At 37.6% G+C, this 21,118-nt stretch overlaps 1 protein-coding gene across 1 annotated transcript in view; it reads right to left on the bottom strand.

The window, feature by feature from the left end:
* Positions 1–18,322, bottom strand: part of LOC148651894 (BMP/retinoic acid-inducible neural-specific protein 3-like) — a 49,539-nt gene extending 31,217 nt beyond the window's left edge. The window contains exons 1-2 of the mRNA XM_088598176.1: positions 17,601–18,322; positions 6,740–7,034 (exon numbers count right to left, since the gene is read on the bottom strand). Of these exons, the coding sequence (XP_088454302.1) occupies positions 6,740–6,984 (245 nt within the window). The 5' untranslated portion in view covers positions 6,985–7,034; positions 17,601–18,322. The remainder of the gene's footprint in view (positions 1–6,739; positions 7,035–17,600) is intronic.
* Between the last annotated feature and the right edge of the window lie 2,796 nt (positions 18,323–21,118).

The following is a 21,118-nucleotide window of genomic DNA, read 5'->3' as shown; positions in this document are numbered from 1 at the left end:
TATTCTGAAACATGAAGTGCAGCAAAAACAGGTGATATACATATCCTTATGCTCTTCAGCTTTGGGTAAAATTTGGGCAGCTGAGCTCGGAACATGCTTCAACTACCTTAATTCCCTTTTCTGCATCAGACTAGCAAAGATGCATACGGATATGCAGAATGTTAGAAAGGTGGACAACAAAAGATACCTTTACAATGATGTGAGCCTTTAAACCTCAGGTGAAAAATGACCCCAAGATGCCTTATCTGAGAACACTTACAGATGGTAGGAACATCAACAGTCAAAGTGTTGTTGACACATTTGCTAGGTTGATAAGTAAAGCCAATCATCTTTAACATCTTGCCAGTTCAGATGTAAAATGTTTTTTGCAAGATACAGTCTGAATGGAGACATTCTCAATTTTAGATGGGAAAAGGTGTTGGGAAGATTACTGCACTGGACTGTAATCTTATCTAGATTGCTCTTTCTAACTAGACTTAATAGACAGTGAATTTTGGAAATAAATTTCTAGGAGAACTTCCCTCAATTTGGTTTAGAAATAAATACCCTTGTGACAGTCAGAGCTTTACCCAGATTGCTAGTAATGTTACTTGAAGGCATGTTAATGAAAAAGCATAGTCAATGTCCTCATATCTACATTCCAGTTTGACATCCCATAAATGACATCCAAGACTTTCAGACCCATGAACGCACAATCCTTTGATTAAGGCATTAGTATAAAAAAATACTACTTTGTTTAGGAAGAAACAACATTGACCACTAGAACAACAGAAATGTCAATGTGACTCTATCATGATATTTATATGCCATCCTATAAACTCCACCTAAGAAATAAGAATGAAAGTAACAGGCCAATTCCAGAGCACTGAAATGAAAAACCTGTAAATTGACCTTTAAACAACAGGACATCGCAAGGCGCTGACAATTCTGCAGTTCTTCCATCTGGCCTCAGCAAAAGTAATTGGCCTTACAAACACAGGGATAATTTACTCTTACCTTCTTCACTAAGTATTAATTAAATAAGTAGCTTGTAGGCTTTGCCAGCTCTTAATCCAGGTTATGATTTACTGTGTGTTGATGCATAGCTCCTGATTGAGAGACTTCACAGAAAAGATAATGACATACTTAAGCTTTTATGAACTACAAACTCAAGCCCCCAAAGGACATGCAGAAACAAGAGCCAAACGTCCAGATATACTCACATATGGAAGTACTCCACTGCAATTCTCTGCTAAAGAGAAAGCTACACTTGCTGACATCCACTGGGACGAACTAGACAAAAACTCGTTTCATTCCTAAAGAAGAGTTGGTCCACTGCTGGCCACCCAAGTCTACCACTGTTCTGACATACTGATAGCACAAACGCATCATTCTCTGGACAAGCAGCGTATATTGGTACCTTTCTGTGCTTTTCTTTTAGCATTTTCACCAGGTTTAACCTTCAACAGGTTCAATCACAACAGTCACCGCACCAAAGGGGTGATTTAGTGCTAACACTTACTGTGAAATGACTTTGTTGCTTATCACTATCCCTCCTGAGCGATCCATTAATGAAAATGTTCGCAATTTATGCTCAAATGTCCAAAGTCCATAACCTTTTTTTTCCCCTCAAAACATGCATGTACTGTATAGTAAGTAATAAGATTATCCCAACACTCTACATTCCTTTATTCACTTCCCAGTGCACTTCCCTTCACATAACATTTTCAATAAATTCCTCATTTCAAAAATCTACTGAAGCTCATTAAATGGTTACCAGCTGGAACTGTTATTATTAAATATTTAAAAGAGCTGAAGAATGAAAAAAACATGAACCATATATTTAATTTTAACTTCTGTAAAACACGCCACCTCTTGTTCTCTTCACTTTAGGGTTTTGTAATGGTTTGCCTGATATTATAGGCCATTACGCACGCTGAACCTTGAATTCAGAATAGAACAGCCTTCTGGTCACTTAACCTAACATGCTATCATTAAACTGTTTATTCTGTTTATTTCCTAGCGATAACACTGACAGCAAAACCTTTGGCAGCTTTCAGAGAGGATATCAGGTCAAAATTTTGGAGCTGCATTTCACCCAGAGATGCAATCCAAACTGCACAAAGAAAATCCTCTTTTCCTCTCTGGGGTCATAGAACATGTTATCCTTTCTCCAGCCATAAATATGCTCTTTCCAACTTATCACGGCCATTAAAGAAATCTTTCTTGCTGTAACTGAGCCAGTGTATTTCATTTCAAGAGGAAAAAAAAACGATTCAGTTTTGCGAGAGTAAGAAAATAAATTTAAAGTAGGGTTGCACACATCCTCTGCCGATACGCTTGTCATTTTCACTTTCATGAGAAAATCAGCGAGCTAAAAGGTCGCCTTCCTTTTCCAAACACTGCTTTGGATCATAAACAGCAATGTGTTCTAAAAAGACACCCTGCAATTTGATGTTATTTCAAAAGATCTGCTACAGTTAAGCTTCAACATAGACGTTGTTAGGGGTATTGAAAAAATAATAATCAAGGAACTCTTCTCTGAAGCTACTTTTATGCGTGTGACACTTTGTGATGTTGATTACAAAAGCGTTTTAAAAAAGCCATTAAAAGACTTTGATTATAAGTGTTAGGAAGCTCTAATTTATAGCTCATTAACAGTTTTTTTCCTCTGTGGTAGCTTTGCCAATTATGATTATTTTTCAGCTCAGTCTTAAACCTGTCAGTTGTCAAAGAGACTGGAATTCAATTGCAGAAAGAAGCAAAAAAATGTGCCAGAATTAAAGAAAATACAATTTATTTATTGCCCACCACCTTATCCTGGTATTTCCAGAAAATGGCTGTGTCTGGATTGTACCACAGCCTCCAGGCTCTGTCCTGGAGGCAGAAGATGAACTAGCAACACTCTATCCCTGCAGCTATGGGCATGACATCCACAGCTACTGAGTCTGAAGACTACCCAAAAAATAAAAAAAGCTCTTTTGGGAACTTTCAAGGATGTCACAATAGCACTCAATGGCAGATCAATTTAAATGAGATGCTTTGCTCCATAACAAATGTGGACAGGCAGTGGGAGCATTCAACACCTCTTAGGAGAGTCTGAGGAACGTCTACTGACCAATTCAGGGTGTCCTTGAAGTCAGCACAGGACTCAGAAAAATGACTGAAACATTCGTCTTTTTGAAGCTTTTTGAAATGATGAAAAACATTTGCACTGCACATGCACATTTTATGGACACAATTAAAGTAGGGAAATGTGAATCATTCCTCCCCCCTCCACATTTGTCTAAGATCTAAAAACATTCAATGCATTTGCTTGTTATTTTGCCTAGTAACAAGCAGTCTTTGACAAGGATCCTGGTTCTTTCCAAAATAGTCCACAGCAGAACAGTGATCTCCAAGCCTGTCCTGAGAGACACCCTTATTTGTCCAGTTTTACACGATTAGTAATAATAATAATAATAATAATAATTGCTTACACTTATATAGCGCTTTTTCTGGACACTCCACTCAAAGCACTTAACAGGTAATGGGGACTCCCCTCCACCACCACCAATGTGCAGCCATAGTGCGCCAGAACGCTCACCACACATCAGCTATCAGTGGGGAGGAGAGCTGAGTAATGAAGCCAATTCACAGAGGGGGATTGTTAGGAGGCCATGATTGATAACAGCCGATGGGTTTACACCCCTACTCTTTTCGAGAAACACCCTGGGATTTTTAATGACCACAGAGAGTCAGGACCTCGGTTTTACGTCTCATCCGAAGGACGGCGCCTGTTTACAGTATAGTGTCCCCGTCACTACACTGGGGCATTAGGACCCACATGAGCCGCAGGGTGAGCGCCCCCTGCTGGCCCCACTAACGCCTCTTCCAGCAGCAACCTTAGTTTTTCCCAGGAGGTCTCCCATCCAGGTACTGACCAGGCTCACACCTGCTTAGCTTCTGTGGGTTGCCAGTTGTGAGTTGCAGGGTGATATGGCTGCTGGCTGTAGTTAATTAGTAGTCAAAGATCCTGTCTATATACAGTACAGTACAATACCTCGTGAGCAAAGATTCAGTTAACAGCTGATTGTATGAATTGAACTCAGCTAGAATGACATTCCCCCAAATACTTAAGCTCACAAAGAAGAGAATCGAAAGCCGTGGTCTAAAACATCTTCAAAAGTCTTTACATTGCTACCTTCTTGTTCGAATAATAGTTTTCAACATAAAGCTCTATATGAGAACAGAAGTCCTTGACATACTCTAATACACTCTTTTGCAAGCTCTTCAATATACAGTAGTAAAGCAGTAGAGCAAGTCTCTATGCCAACGAGCCTTGGTCCCAAAATTAGATGCATCTTTGCTTGTTTTACTGGGCATTCATTTTCTGATGGAAGGCATAACTAAAATTGAATAACACTTCTTATCACGCAATTTCAAAAAGTCAGGCTTGTACAAAACTTTCAAATCCTGTGAAGCGTAATATTTTTCCCCCTCTAGGAGATACCGCTTAGAGAAGATGCAGTGAAGCAGCCCGTTTTGCAACACAGATGGTTTGGAAAGTGGGGGTGTTGATTCCCGGTCTGACTAATATAATAGCTGCTATTTATAGTACAGCCTGCTTTGTTGTACAAGTCCTTTCGTTTGCATAGAATTCACAACTTTTTGAGCTTTAGTATCAAGAGTTTTTGAAGGTACGTACCTGCATTTTTCAATTTTTTTTATCAATCTGATCAAAACTCCGAAGTTCATAAATGCGTAAGTGTCCTTTTATCTCATAAAATCTTACTTTTTAATTAAAACAAAACTGTCCTTTTAACATCATTACATTAAGCAAATTACCAGCAGAACATGTTCCTTTTACACTCCTAAGATGAATGCACATAATTAAAAATTTAATTCTTAATTATGACAACTACAGATAGCTCAATTTGAGGTCATTGCAATGAAGTAGCCTTTTTACAGAGCCGCAACTTGTTTCATTCGGCAAATTAATGTTCCGTTACCCAGTATAATGAAACCTAGAGCTGGAAGACTGATCAGAATATAATGTTTTTATGAGGAAGACACAAGTCTGGCTAATTTGGGGTGTTCTGAGGGACCAGATAAATTAAGGTAAGTTAAATGTTTGTTAGACATTTGCACTCCGTGGCTGATTAATTTAAAAGATCATAAAACATTTTTTATATCCATCTCGAGCCAAGCATCTGCATTGTTCCAGGTGTTTGTCACAGTGAGAACCATTTTGAAATACACATTTATATCCATGGGAATTTTAGCAGGGTTTGTTCGGCATTCTTAAATAGCTGTAGAAATGTCTACTCTTTATGACTAATTAACTGGGACAGTATTTTCAAAATAACTAAAAGTCAGCTTTTTAAAGAGACAACATACAGTACATCACTCCAAGTCAGCTTCCCACAGATTTGTTCTATTACAGCTGAAGGTTCTGAAGGCTCTGTCCTTTGCTAAAGATGTCCATTTGCCAAAAGAAATTATGATTAAGGGAACCTGACAGATTAACAGTCTAATTTGTAAGTTGTGGGGTGACAGAATATAGACCTACTATACAGTATATAGGGGGTATATACAGTATGTCTACAGCTTACCAGTAGGAAAGCTCCCTTTTAATTACGGCCTACTTATATTGCAGCATGACTTTTATGGAGTTATGAATAAAATAGTGGTAGATGGAACTAAGGTTTCAAAACCACTTCCTGTCTGGTTTCTTAGGGTGAACGTCTGGTTTGCGATGGAAGAGATCAACTGATTTGTATTTTTCCCCACAGGCTTAGATTTCAGTTGTATAGAGGGCACTTAGCTTTCAGAACAGCAGCAGAAAATGATGAAAGGATGGGACTGTGAACAGATCAGCTTTTTAAACTTGGGGATACCCTGAAGGGGCATGATTATACAGTATATCATATTGTCGGAGTGCAAAGAATAGCTGAAATCAGGACAAGGGATTAGTCAAAATGAAGTGGACATTTTTTGTCAATAAATAATGGCTCTACTTTTTTTTTTAATAGAGTCCAGTCCTCACTAAAGCTTGGATCTGTAGTCTGACATGACATTACAGATTTTGACTGATTTATTTCCACACTACATGAGGTTCCTCAGCAATGTTAGTGAACCTTGAAACCCTCAATAAATCCTGGGAAAGATTCAGCAACATTCTGACATTTTTACTGTGTTTTTTTTTTGTTGCAGCTTTTCAATTCCCAGAGATTGAGTATGAACCTACAGATATAGGGAAAAAGTTTTGTTTCCCATTCATAAAGAAATATGAAGTCATTTTTTGAGCTTAGGAAAATAATTATTTTGTGTGTGTGTGTTCCTTGAGTGTCTGGCAACCTCAGTCCCTTTAGGTCTACACTCCATTCTTGTCCTTTAAACTAATTAAACTTCTAATCGGGTGCAACATACTTAATCTTTTAATTATGCCCAGTAAAATAGTTGAGAACATACCCTCCAGGAATAACACAGTTCATAATGAAAAGCTGTGCAGGCAGCATTTTCTTCACAAATTATAATATTTTAAATAACATTTTAGAAGATATTTGCATTTTTGTCCTCAGTGCAAACCTGAGTTCCAACAAATAATTAAGGAGGGCACCAATTTGGTACCATATTGTTTGACTGTCGATCAGCAATTATTCCCAACCATAAGCAAAAACAAACCTCAGATCCCAACACGGCACATGAGAAAGACGATCCCTGGCAACGCAGGATACATGCACGAGGTAGATATTTCCTGGCACAGCACGGTACATACCTGTATATCTTGTATCTGGTGGTGAATCCCTGCCGGTATCTTTCGATGAACTCGGCATACTCCTGTGACTGGTGGAAAGGACCCTTTTCAGACAGGAGCCAGTCCATGGGGCCAGCGCTCTCATGCTGGCCAGAGGCAGTGGCAACAGCTAAAACCCAGCAGTGCAAGCTCAAGGCGGTCCACTCCGACAGGACCATGAGACAAAACCATTTAACAACAGCAGCGCCACTCCAGTACCATGACATGCTTCTGCAGCGAGCCTGGAATCATCATTCTCCTAATAATTCCTGGGGACCTGAGGAGAAAGAGAGAGACACCCCAATATCGGGTTAGTGTATCAAACAAATCCATCAAACAAAAACTGTGGGACAGGGCCTGTATTTAATAAGTTATACTAGACTTGGACAACTGCATGCACTGATTAGTACATCAAACCTTCTTCTATTCAGGATACACCATTCACATCCTGTGTGTTGTTTAAAAACACCTACAAATTGTTTTCACCATCCACTCTACACTATTATACTTGAGCATCCACCAGAGAATACCTTTTCGCTAGAGCATTTTGTAATTCAGTCATGTTTTTTACTTAAATAGAAAAAAAAAAAGCACAAGCTTTTACACTCCAAGTCTTAATTAGGCAAGAAGCATGAATCTGATATAGTGATAAAATAGTACTAAACATTTAAGAGGAGAAGTACAGCTGAATCTGAATAACATGGTGATGAAAGCATGAAAGAGTGTAATGAATGTCCCTATAGATTGGATCCGACAAGTAGAGGCAACAGAAACAAAATCCCATGATGCGTGTACACAGGCCTGTTTAAGTAAAATTCATGTACTGATCCACTCTGATTTTCTGTAAAGGCAACATCAAGAATTTTTACTTTGAGCCTTTGCTAATATTCTTTTTTATAAAGATATATTATTTGATACTGTATGTGGTTTCGACCCTTGAGCTGAAAAACACCAGAAGTCAATAAGGTTTGGCAAAAAGTCTCAAAAGGAGAAACTAAAACTTATGTAATAACATTCTCCAAATTTGCAATGCTTTTGGCATTAGGCATTTCTGAACGAAACCCTGACTGTAATCATGGTGGGAGCAAGAAGAACAAATTCTACAGTGTGTCTGCTGGCTAGTGGACAGTTCAACGGTCCTTGCACTGATTTGTGTTCTTAAGCCTGCATCTGCAAACATCCACAGATAAGAACGGCTTCTTAACCCAGCCTTCCACTAGAACTCTGCTCTACCTCTGTATCAGGAAAAAGCATGATGAAGTTTTCCCAGTTCACAGTCAGCTCAACACGGTCCATCAGCACACACACTCTTTCACCACATAAACATATGGCACTGCAGAGGGTTAATGTCAGCTTATACATAAAAATAACAAAAATGCCCCCAAAACACTTCTTTACACCAATGTGTAAAGACTGAAAATGTCTGTATTTTTTATTTAGACATACATTTTGTACCTACTGTACTGTACATGGAGATTGATCATGTGTGCAGACGCCATTATTGATGTTACCTAAAAATATTTTACTTTAATGATATAGTGACTTGCACTGCATGGTGTAACTGCATAATCAGGACAGTAGCTGCTAATTCCTAGACACAAGCACGCATCCAAGTGGTCATCTGTTAGAGATAACTGGTACTTGAATTTAATGACTTTCACAGAAATTGACAGAACGCAGATTCACAAAGGTGTCAAGACCACTGTTCATTTGATCAAAATTTCTTTAAGATAAAGGTTCCAGATGCTTCCTCCAAACACCGTGGATAAAATATTGATGTTGTTTTGCAAAGTTAAAAGTTCTCTCTTGACTGCAGATGTGTCCATGATGAAATTTCAGTTTGTTGCTGCAGCTGTGAAGATGGCAATTTAACTTTTTGTTCAAAGGAGCTCAGAGCTAATCGTGCCAACAACATTTTTGTTTTTTCCTTGCAGCTCTTAAACTGGTTCATTTAACAGAGCTGCGATATCATTTAAAAAGGCTACCTCTTACAGCCACAGTTCATCTTTATCAACTGCCTGTATTTCACATCTTTTAATACAAGGAACTCCTGTATTTAAGGTAATAGATCAAGAAATCTCTATAGAATTTTTTCTCTGCTGAACCAGATTACGTCATTGAGCAACTAAAAGGCCTATGTCCTGCTTTATTTTCTCACAATTGAGAATGAAAGAGTTGTCTCTGCAGACGTCTGGCCTGAATTAAACACACAAGCTTAAGCGGAATAGCCATAATATTTTACAGCACCAAGCCTGATGATTCATTAAACAGTGATAATTAAGACAGGCAGAAAACATGTAATCGGTTTTACAACGTGCAATGGACCCATTTGTGGCAAGCAACGAATGTTTGCCCAGTATGGTCACAAGTCTATAACTGTGTTGCATTTTTTTATTTTACCCAATCCAAAGCTTAGATTCTGAGCAGTTCCTCTTAGGCAGTCATGTCTCCAAACATCACTCTAATAAATATGCAAAACTGCAGTGTGTTGACCCCATCAGCCAATTCAGCAAACTGAAGAGAAGAGAAAAGGGAAAACACATATGTATGCCTTTTCTCCAGTTTCTCCAACCAAATCCTCAGCCATTCTTTCATAGCACTGCGCCACAATATTTCTGGACAGCTGAACCTCCTCGATAAGGGAAGCCATTTCCAATTTGTTGCAAAAACTGCAAACAACGAATCCGCTGCCTCTTAACAGTACTCTTTGACCATTTCTCCTGAAAAGACTTCTTAATTTTATCAAGGAAATGACTCACCCAGAACAACACCATTGTAGTTGCCTACGTGTTTGAGATGGGCCTTTCAAATATGCTGGGTAACAAGCTTTAACTCATTTAATAGTTCAATTTTAGCTGGAAGAACCATCTTGTACATCTAATGAACAGTTCTGAAACACCTCTCTACATTTCCTTTCTTCACAAGAGCTACACTTTCATCGCAGATCAAATGAATATTTGGAATCTGTCATTTTAAAATAAGCATTGTTCTACCCATTCGTAGTGAAAATGGTACATTTTTGGTTTCTTTATTTTCTACTCAGCACTCATTTTAGCACACAGACCTTTTAAACACGTGCACTGTAGAAATGGTAAACTAGCCAAAAAATACCAACCAATGTGGTATTAGTATTACCAGATCAGATTTATAAAGAGGATTCAACAAGCAAGAAGCGTGATCATGTTTTAACAAATCAGATAATTAAATTATGACCACGTTATGAGACCTTTCTGACAAGGTAGGAGTGGAGTCTTAACTTTGTATGCCCATTCAATTCCAGAGCAGAGCTCATGGAACTCAGCATAAACATACTGTGAGCAGTGAGGAGGATTTTACAACATACATTAAATAAATATAAGAATTGTCAAGCTGTTTTCCTTGCAATGTAGAATAGTTAATGAAACCTCACACAAGCTGGCTAGGAGATTTCCAGGGACTGGATGTTGAGAATCACTGTTTTTTGAGCACAAGAATAAGGAGGAGGAATGATTTTCCCAGAGCCACAATTCTTTAGCTGCAGAGTAATTGAAAGAAAAAATAATCAGTCTCACTGTATTACTCATCTGCACTGAAATTTTCTCTGTAATAATTGCAGGAATGGAGCCACTGCCACAAATTAGCACAACAATTAGAAAGTGATGAGCTGCTGGAATGTTTTTCAAACTCCTTCTGAAAAAAAGAAAATGTTTAATTTCAGCACTGCATGTTCCGCATTCTTCTGATTAGTTAATATAGCAGCTACGTCTTTAGACAGATATCAGATTAATTCAGTCAACAGCATTTGTTAGGACAGAAATATCTTCAGCTATTATTTCAGCATGGACTATATACTTCCTAAAAAAACAACCAAACAGGTCAGTTTTTAAACAGACCTGAAACAGGAAGCCTGCCTTATCAATCAAAACACATATTGGAAAAAAATACTGGTATTAACCATTTGGCTACACAGGTAATTCAAAAAGGATTAATCTTATTTTCAGCCAACCATCCACATGAAGTGCATTAGAATAAGGATGCTTTTAGTTCTCTTAGCTTAAGTCTACCACTCAGCACAAAAGAGGTTTCAACGTCTGCGAAGATTTCCTTACTGATATGTAATTCCCTCCGAAGTAGCTTTACTATAGAATTTTAAAGGATTTGGTGTAATCTCTGTGTGGCTTGATAAACCTTAGAAGTATCTCTTCAATGGAGAGAGACCAGATCTCAGAATACCAGTGTATGATATCTTACAACTCAGCACCTAAAATACATTATGAATGAAGCAGAGAAATACCACAAATGCTTGGTTAAGGTATCAAATGGCATTTATTTCAGGAATTTGGGACATTCATCAGACTGTGCTACTTTATATTAGAATAGTATGTACTCCTGTTAAGAGTTGCAGCAGTCAGGAGCCTAAACTGGAAGTACAGAAAATAAAGCAAGACGCCATTATATCAGAGGAGATATCAGCTCACTAGCCATCATGTCTTTGGGAGGGACGAGGTGCCCAGATCCTATATGAGTTTGTGTAGAACAGGCAAACTCCACACAGGTGACAATGAGCTCAGGACCCCAAAGATGGGAGGCTGCAGAGCTATCTGCCACACTACCATGCAGCAAATTAATTAAGGACAATTCAAATAAATAAAACCCCTACAAGAACAGCATAGATACAGCTATAAACTAAACGGTGGCCATATTTGGTTAAGATATACTGATACTTTTCTTTTTTCCTTATTGCACCAAAAAATGAGTTAGACAGACATACAAGTCTGAGCCCCTGTTTTATTAATTTATTACTCAGATGGAAAAAGAGGTGTTTGGTCTGCAGCTTCAAAGCTATACATTACAGCTGGAGTTATTACAACATTTATGCCCTTCCTTGGACAGCGGGTCAAGTTATGGCATTTTAAAAGAACATTCAAGGAAATAAACAACTTTTCAAAAAAGCTCATTGCCTGGGATTTGTAAAGCAGGACACTGTGAAAGGAATCCAACATTTAGTGAAAAAATGTAAATAATGCTGTTGTAAGTATATGCTAGATAAGTAATTACTGTACATTTACATTTCAGGTCTATCAAAGTAATTCAAAAAGAAAGCAGAAAACTCTCTCTTCTATTTTTATGATAAAAATAAAATAAAAGTCAAAATTTATTTACAAAGTGGATTTAAATCATTTAGGTCAAAATTCGTTTGGAAATAGGCATTGATTTTCCATTTATTTTCAGAAAATCAGAGCAAATGTCTGGCTAGCATATTTTTAATCGGTTGATGTGGAAATGGCTGGAACTTTAGAGTTGCGGATAGTTCCCAAGTGTCTAGAAATTATCTAACAAAAATGTTTATAATCAATTTCATATTTATTAAGATTAAACAAGATTAACTCGCTGGCTGGCCCTACAAATACATGGAAAACCAAAGAATCCAGAGCATCATTCAGACTGAAATTAAATTAATTGTCAAAGAGCAATGAAGTTTGCCTAATCCACATTTATGAAAAAGTACTGAATAAGCATTGAAAACACACAAATATGCATATAACTTGCAAAAGTACCCAACATAATAGCCTCATATTTAATCCTGCTCACCAGCCTCTTAAGACTATTAGTATCAAAGGAGTCCTCTTTAATTTTCAATTGCACACAGGTGTGAAGTTCAACACGAATGTGCAGCTGTTTAATAAGCTGTTGCAGGGATGGGTTTTGAATCATTCAACCTGTATCACCATTAAATCCTTGGTGACTGTTAAAGAATAATACTAAAAAAGGATTCTATGTTTGTAACTGCTCTTTACCAAGACCTTTTCTTTACAAAAATGTGTAATCAGTTATTAGACAAAGCAATGAAATATTTAGGCTTTATTGATTTAAGGCATGGAGCACAGCTTTTGGTTAATACTATCCAATTGGACACTCAGAGTTATATTACATAATACATAAATGTAAAAGAAATAATTTTCTGACTACCCTGAATTAAACTGAAACAGTGGCTATGCATTATATTTAACCTTAAAATACCCACTTAGTAGACTTCATCACAAATGGAACAGTATCTACTTTGGTAGAAGAGAAAGTACATTACGTTCTGAAATATACATTAAGCAGTGTGTGCCAATTAACAAAATGCTAATCTTTTCTCCCATTCACTTCATAACCTTATCTTCATAAAACTTATAACCAGTATTTTCATTCTGGTTAATATTTACTGTACATACTGGCAGTGACAGCTCCCTAAATTTAGATTCAGCTATGCAACATTAGTTCTAGTTGTTCCACAGCCGTAAACTGACAAAAAGTGTGCTTTGCTCTTATGGTCTTTACTTCAGTACAGTAATATAGGAGGGTTGAGACAAGAAAGGTGATAAACTTTTCACAGAGAAAGGGACGGCATTCAAAGTGTTCAAGAATAGCAGCGTCACTATCATACAAATGTACTGTAATATTAGTTATTAAAAAGATTCATGCGCTTTGCATTGAAGAGTTCAGCTTTGAAACACCCTTGGTTTATAAAAAGGTAGTTTTTTAAAGAATAATAAAAACTCTTACCCATTGCTATGGTAACAGGTTACACTTGAACAAATTGGCACTTTAAGGCAATTCAGATGTTTACAAGCAATTCCTGAGCCTTTTGCAGCAAACTGCTGATGAATCTTTAATTTCAATGTAAACAGTGTAACTGACAAATACTTCTTTCTGGGATATACAAGTAAAGTTCATTTTAATTGCATGAGGACAATCTAAACTGGATATTGTAGTTGTTGACTGGAAAAGCAGATGCTCAACAGATTATGTTCCTTGTAATAATGGTTGAATGTTCAGTCTTGTGAGAATAATACAGTACGTATGAATGGTTTGAATTCATTAAAACATGTTTTCTATGGTGTAAAGAGATATGATGTTATGGCTCCTTTTTCACAACAATAGGACAGCAAACTGTAAACTACACTTGTCAAGAGAAAAAAAAACCCAAGAATCACTGCTTGCATCTCATCATTCCTGCCGACACATATACCGAACGGCAATGAAAATGAAACAGGATGTGCTTTAAATACTGAGTTCAAGTCATATGATTTCTAAAAAACGTCAGGTGCTCAGCGTTTGGTTTGGTATTGAAGATGAATTACAATTGTCAAGTTGATTAAGGATCTGTATTAACTACCACTCAAAAAGACTTGATTGTTACTTAATGCAAGAACAGTGAACGATGCAAACAGCATCAGTAGACAGCGAACAGACTAAAGCTCCACCTTCTGCAGGCCAGAAAAGGTGGCAGATGATGTGGAAGCACAGATCTGTGGAGTGTTTTACTCACCACTGATTGTAATTTGCCCTTGACAGACATAATGGAAGATAACATGTGGAGATGTCAAGGAAAGTGAACTGTTGACTTGGTCAAGCCATTTTCCATTTTCCACCAGGACAATGTAAGGATACGCAGTGCCAAGATGAAAAGTGAACTTCAAGAAAATGGTGTCAAGACTATGGTACGCCTTTTCTCCAGGAGTCCAAAATAACATTTGTGGGACCGTCAATGTGAGACGCCCAAAGCTGGAAGCATTTCCCAGCTGGCTACAGCCACACAGAAAAAGTGGAAGAAACAGCCAACAGCAATTTGTCCGAAGGCAGAACCTTTTTGTATCAATTTTGTATCAAATGTAAGTATCAATGCTGCCAGGTTTGTCAATCATCAGCAAGGTCATACACTACCCTACCATTAAAATAATGGTTTTATTCTGACAGTGAATCACATTTCCTATTGAAACCCTAGTATGATTCTTTGTTCTGTATTTTTATTGACATTTTCTGTGATTGGGATTGATGTCCTTATTTAAAATGTTTATTTAAGTCCATTGAAGCCAAGTGTTGTCCAAGTTTTGACCTTCGGTATAAATAAGATTTAGCATATAATACACCCTAGTTAGGAGTATTTTCCAAATCACTTTTGTTGCTCATATCCGTTCTCACAGATGTAAAGTGGCACAAGAATATTTCATTGCAGATAAAAGTGGTACAGTGCAGGCATGTTGAGTCCATTGTAAAAAACAAAATCAGCAAAAGAAAAGATTCATACAGTACATCTGCGATGTAACACTGGTATTTAAAATGAGAACGCCTTGTGAACAGGCAAGCTAGGAAGTGAAAGTGTGTTAACAGCAGAGGCTGAAATTACTTCAAGGATTTTGATGTTCCTCTGGGCTCCATTCTTGGGCCTCTGGCGTTTACAATTTATCTGTCTCTCCTAGTCAGCGATCTGGCAAGTTGAAACAAATTAAATTCTCACTCCAGTGCAGACAGTAATCAGGATAATGATGTAGTTCACCATGTTAAAATCCTCTATGGCCGTCTCTCTCATCTGTCTGGACCATCATGCAGTATTAGCGAGATTGATAGCTGGATGTTCAGCTCAATCTTGGGAAAACAAAGCAGCTTTCAAGGGGCTCTAGGCACCAACGGTAGATTTGCTTTTCTTTAGCTCTCAGCAATAATAGCTGCTATCCATTTCTTGCTTTCCTCACAACAAGAAGTTTAGGAGTTCAGCTCACCATTAATCCCACCCTTGAGGCTCATGTGTTTTTATTGGTCATATAAGGGTCTAACCATCACAGAAACACCGCTCATATCTGCTTCTCCTCTATTTGTTTTATTAAAACAAAGTCCCTTGACCATGTTTTCTTCTTCTAAATTGGAACCTCTTTACAGATCAGTAGCACAGCCTGCATTAACAGTAACCATTAATGGAATGGCTTTTTAAAAGTGTGCACTTTAACAAAGACTTTCCGGGTACCACCCACTTCTACACACATAAAACAAAAGCAGCAGCAGAGGTATTATCAGCCTGTTTTTTGCACAAAACAGTCATCAGCTGCCTATATTTGTCAGAGCGGCTCTCCTTTAATTAAACTTTGAGTTTTTCTCCCTTTTTGTTTCAGTTCTTACCTAGCATGTAATGCAAAGCAGCACTGAAAATAATTAAACCAATCCAAACTCATTAAACACATCCACCATTCATTTCAACAATGCTATCTTGCTCTTACAGTGTTGTGCCACTTGTAAAGTCCTTCACTCCATTCAGGTATTTTCCATCTTAGGCATTCTTTGTTACAAACTACCTTTTATTGATTCCCAGGGCATCAAGCACACTTCCATGATTGTTCAGCCAGTTAATCACTCCCAGGTGCAGTTATCTGCACATGGACAGCTCTGGTGATAACTTCAAGAGTAGGGAGTTCTGATTACGGTTGACGTTAACATACACAATGAGTCCAACAGCACATAGTACAATTTTAACACAGCATCCTTTGATTTTAAATTCTCCATTTTCATCTGTATATCCTAATATTATGTTTTATTACAACACCTAGCAGATAAAAACGATGTCAACATAAACATTTAAGTCTTTTTCATGAGTTGGATCTTCATGCCTTTTTTCATTTTTTCCCCATCTTATTTGTATGTATGTTTTTGCTACATTTACGCATTCATTCCCCTACGTTAGAGGTCAGTGTACGAGACTCCAGCAAATACTTTTTTTTTCCAGGTCGGCACAAGGTCTTATTAGCCCTTATTTATAATCACTTAACGGCCGAAAACAACTTCATAGATTTTCAGATTTTACAAACTTTTCAGTTAAGGTTATGCTCAAGTACATTTAAAAACTAAGGATTACTGTCACGCAGTTTAATTTTCAGTTTGAGATTAAAAACAGATCAACCGGTTTTCCTCCAGTGTCATAAATGTTCAAGGAATTTACGTATTTTACAAATTTATGTCACTACAAAAGCCCGCAATCCAGCCCTATTCCAGCAAGTCGTCACATTGTTACTTCCACGATGAAATCGATGCTCATTGTGTCAATGCGATAAGAAAATACATGTTGACAGACTAAGTTAAAATTAAAGAGTACGTGGGGGGTATATCGTTTTGTCAGATTCATGCAGCGCTAAAAATCAATATGCAACTCATTTTGATTAGGACACCAAAGACAAAAAAAATGTATTTATCGCTTCAAGTAGGATTTTTTTATTTCTGCAGTCCGATGAAGTCAATAAAGAACACGACTGTGTTCTTAAACAGGGTTTTTCCCCATAAGGAACAATTACAAGTGCACCGTCAGCGGCTAGTTTACCGTAGATTTCTGGCATTGCTCTTGACGGCTAAACACAAAATTGTCCGGTTACTTAAAATTAACTTTCTTTAAAAAAAAAATCAAATTTAGACCTGTCAAGTTACTTTCTGTCAAGAACCCGAACAAGCACAGACTACATTTACTCTGTGTTAGACATAACTTGCTTAAGCTTCCAACATAGCACGATGTATTCTATGGGGGGAACATACAGTACAGTACCTTCATCAGTTTGCAAACGTGAAATCAACACAGTTCCGTCTTAAGCAACTATTTTGGAGCAGAGCTGCAAGATTGGGGTTACCTACTGTATGGGCTGCCAAATCGTGTACCCAAATCATGACATTATATTTTAATTAAATGGGTAGAATTTCCTATTTTTATGATAATTAATTTACGGTATACAGTATATACTTTAGATTCTATTCATCATCCCTTTCCCGAGCCAGATTTGTACATAGTTTTGACCATAGTTTTACTAGGTTAATCTTTTGTTCCTATATAGCTCCCTTTCGTTTGACACATTCATATAGCCTATATAAAAGGGTTCCGACAGTGTCCGAGCAAGTTGCAAGCTCAGTTTCATTTCGAATAAAGTCTCCTCTCGGGGAAACAGAAATAAATCGATGTATATGGAAAATATAGCAACCAGTGATAACCAATTTCATGTCTGATTAGGAAAAACTGAAAACGATGAGTGCTGGAATTTAGAAGGTACTGTGGATTACTTACACATACCTGGGTTTTCGAAATGCGTCGTCACCTACAGGTTCATCTGTTACTTGACGAGTTGCTTCCAGCACACAACAACCAGACTTCACACTTTCAGACAACCGGAGAATTCACACCTTAATTTATTGCATACTGGTATTCCATTCTTCAATTAATTGCGTAGTTTCGCTTTGCGACGATTGCGCCTCTCTTCCTAAGCCAAATGAAACAGACAGGATTGGTAACAATGCTGGTTAATCGCGGTCGTGGTCGTCTTCAACTTAATTCCTTTGCAAAGCGAGCTTCGTTGAACAAAACAGAGAGCTATTAGACAACTTTGAGATAATTTTAACTTTATACCGCAGTAGTGAGTTTCGAGACGATGCTATAAGGATTTCAATGAAGACAATGAGGGAAAGCAATACGTCGTCATCCGCAGAGCTTTATCCCTCCCGATAAAACAGTGAACATGATCAAACGCGAGCCTGTTCGTGCTTCAATTTAGACTTCCCAGTTGTTAAACTGACAGTCTATGACCGTCACCTCGCGTTTCTCAAGCCTCTCTCTTCTGCGAGTAAAGACCACCTTTCAGTCTTTTCCGACTCAACTTTACGCAGCAAATCAGTTCAATTTAATTGTACACCTCAGTGGTTCTGATTGGGTGCGCAGTTCAAGGGAGGGCTCAGTTGCAGAAGAACTGTTCCCATCCTGAGGTGAATCGTGTACATTCTTAGCCTGAGCCTCGCTAACATGAATTATCACACCGGATCTGCTCCTTATGACCAAGGACCAAAACTCCTGTGCGCTATATTCCAGCCTACTATTGTTCCAGAACGCGTACCGTAGAAAAATTATGAGAATAGTAAAGTTTCGGTGTTTAACATTGGTATGAAAGAAGTGGAAAAAAAGCTATTGCACTGTGCCAACGACAGCTAAACAGAAAGCTGACCTAGCAAGAGGTTCAAGGACGGAGTATTTCGCACTTTAGTTCACAATAGGCGAAACATGCTGAGAAAGCCGAGCACCTTGCGTATCTGGAGTTAAATTTATCTACAAACCCCCCATTTGTTAGTTTTACTTTCTGAGCCGCATATTTAACAATATTCTCTAGTAACAATAACCTCTGTTAACTGTGAGATGCAGAAACATGCGACATCTCAGTGACTGCAAACTGTCCTGTTCTTTTACACCTGATCTTTCCCGGTTATGCTGACCTTGCAACACACACAAATAGACAAAGGAATAATCAAGTTTGTAGAAGCTGTAAATCCGAACCTACTGTATGATTCGAATAACTATACCACACTTCAGACTGTACCCACTATTCCACTATTTGAGTACGATAAAATAAAGTTATATACTGTACATTCCATTTCAATGTATACAAAATGTAAAACATATACACATTATGTTTACATTTATTACAGAACCAATATATGTACAGATCAGAAATAGTGAACAAAATTCCCTTTCAAATGTGATAATAAGGTCTGGGCACTTGGTGTCCATGATGACTTAAAGACCAGAAACAGCTCCAATAGCAATACTGCTCCATTGCACACAATCCAGTAGAATAAAGAGCCATTGCACTGTATGTGTGGTTATTTATTAATGAGGAACAGAATGAACATGCATTAAAAGCTATGAAGCTATGAAGATGTGTCATTGCGTCCATTGTACTCTGCAGATGAACAGTTACACACCTAACGTTTTGATTGAGAGTAGAACCCCATACTTTAAGGTTTAAAGGTATTTATAATTTCAAGTTGACACCGCAGGTTGAACTATAGGTTCTCTCCCTTTGCTTGCCATAGTATTTGCATTAAGATGTTTCAGTGCACAACCCATAAAAAAGGTTTTTCTTAAAACCCATGCATTTCTGTAGTATTATCCTTATTAAAATCCCTCTTAAACAAAAACAGTTCTGGTTTATTTAATTGTTTTCCAAATAAACATCGCACTAGTAAATTATTAATGACCTGTGGTTTGCACACCATGTGGTTCTGTTACTGTATATCTTTGTGGAAATATGTTTTTATACTATATTCCTTGGGCATTTCACTTCCAAAGCATCGATGGAATGATATCTACTATCTAAGACACACACTGATGGTCCATGCAGGAATACTGTCTGCTTGGGGACCAACCGACAGAGGGGATTTCTTAAACCCATACAAGTCGTTACAAAATCTGTCAAAGTCCATCTATCCTGAGCGCAGTTGCGCCTCTTACAAAAAAGAACTTCACTTTTCCGATCCCCGTGGACTAGTGAGTCAGCTGGTGAAGCACAACATTGCAATCTCTATCTAGTCAAATCCTCTCACTGGCAGACCAGCCTCATTCAAACTGTACCTCAGCCAGAACATACAGTATTTATTACTCAGGTGGGACATGTTTTGCTTTCCTAAAAAATATTTTTGAATGGCTTAATACGAATTGTTAATTTGATTGTTTTTGACTTCGTTGTCAAACACAGAGCACCTTGTATCTTCACATGGTTTATCTTAGAAGTCCTTTTCGTTACTGAACGAACACTTCTAGCATACAACAAACCTATTCGCTATTTAAAATGTAAATATCATGTGCTGACCTTTTCATTTTGCATCGTTATGGTCAAATATACGTTATCCTTTATAGATCAATAGAAATGGAAAAATTAATTCCAGAAGTGATTATATAATCTTCCTCAGGGGTCTTGTCGCAATCTGATTGTTGCCAAGAAATTGATGGGGAAAAAAGGTTTTTGAATGAAAACGCAGGTCAGAGTAGGACCAAAAATATGGAGGAATGTATTCTAGAAATAAAGACGTCTCTCCAAAAAAGACATGGTGAGTAAAAACACCCCTTGCAAAACACCATCGTGCCATAGAGACATAAGCAGCCCACAGCTGATGTGTACTGTAACTGGGTTCAGTAACATGGAGTTGAGGCCCAGTCAAGCCCACCTTGAAACTTTATGTTGAATTCCCCTCCTGCTAAAGCAGAGTCCTCTGCTGTACATGAGTGCTGTGCGCCCAGGATAGATAAGGATACACATTTTTGAAAATGTAAACAATTATACATTTTAAAAATGTATTTAACATTGTACTTTCAGATATTCCTAGAAAATGTATTCCATTATCTGATAATATACTGTCACACACTCCAAAATATGATATATGACTATATAAAGACTATAGTTTTCAATGTATGATAATGGTAAAATTGAAATGTTCATTGACAGATTAAACAAACATGTGCATTACACACATATATATATACTAATACATTTTATTAAATCCTTTCCTTTTCCATTTTACATGGAAAACAGACCCGGATTCTTGTGAGGATAATCATATTCCCAGAAAAGTATAACTTAAACTTTTCCTGTCTTCTAAAGACTTACCCACTGCATAACCCTTTCATATAAGGTTCTTCACGTCTAGTCAACAAAGGAGCATTCAGATAATTAGAAAATATAGACCTGTTTTGACCTTGCTGGGGCTCATCAGTAGAGTGTATCCCTCCTTTCCTGACTGTGCTCTTGATATGATAAATAGATATTT

This window comes from Lepisosteus platostomus, chromosome 11 (genome assembly GCF_059453375.1).
Source record: "Lepisosteus platostomus isolate fLepPlt1 chromosome 11, fLepPlt1.hap1, whole genome shotgun sequence".
NCBI classification, from domain to species: Eukaryota; Metazoa; Chordata; class Actinopteri; order Semionotiformes; family Lepisosteidae; genus Lepisosteus; species Lepisosteus platostomus.
This window is presented reverse-complemented; position numbering and strand designations above follow the sequence as displayed.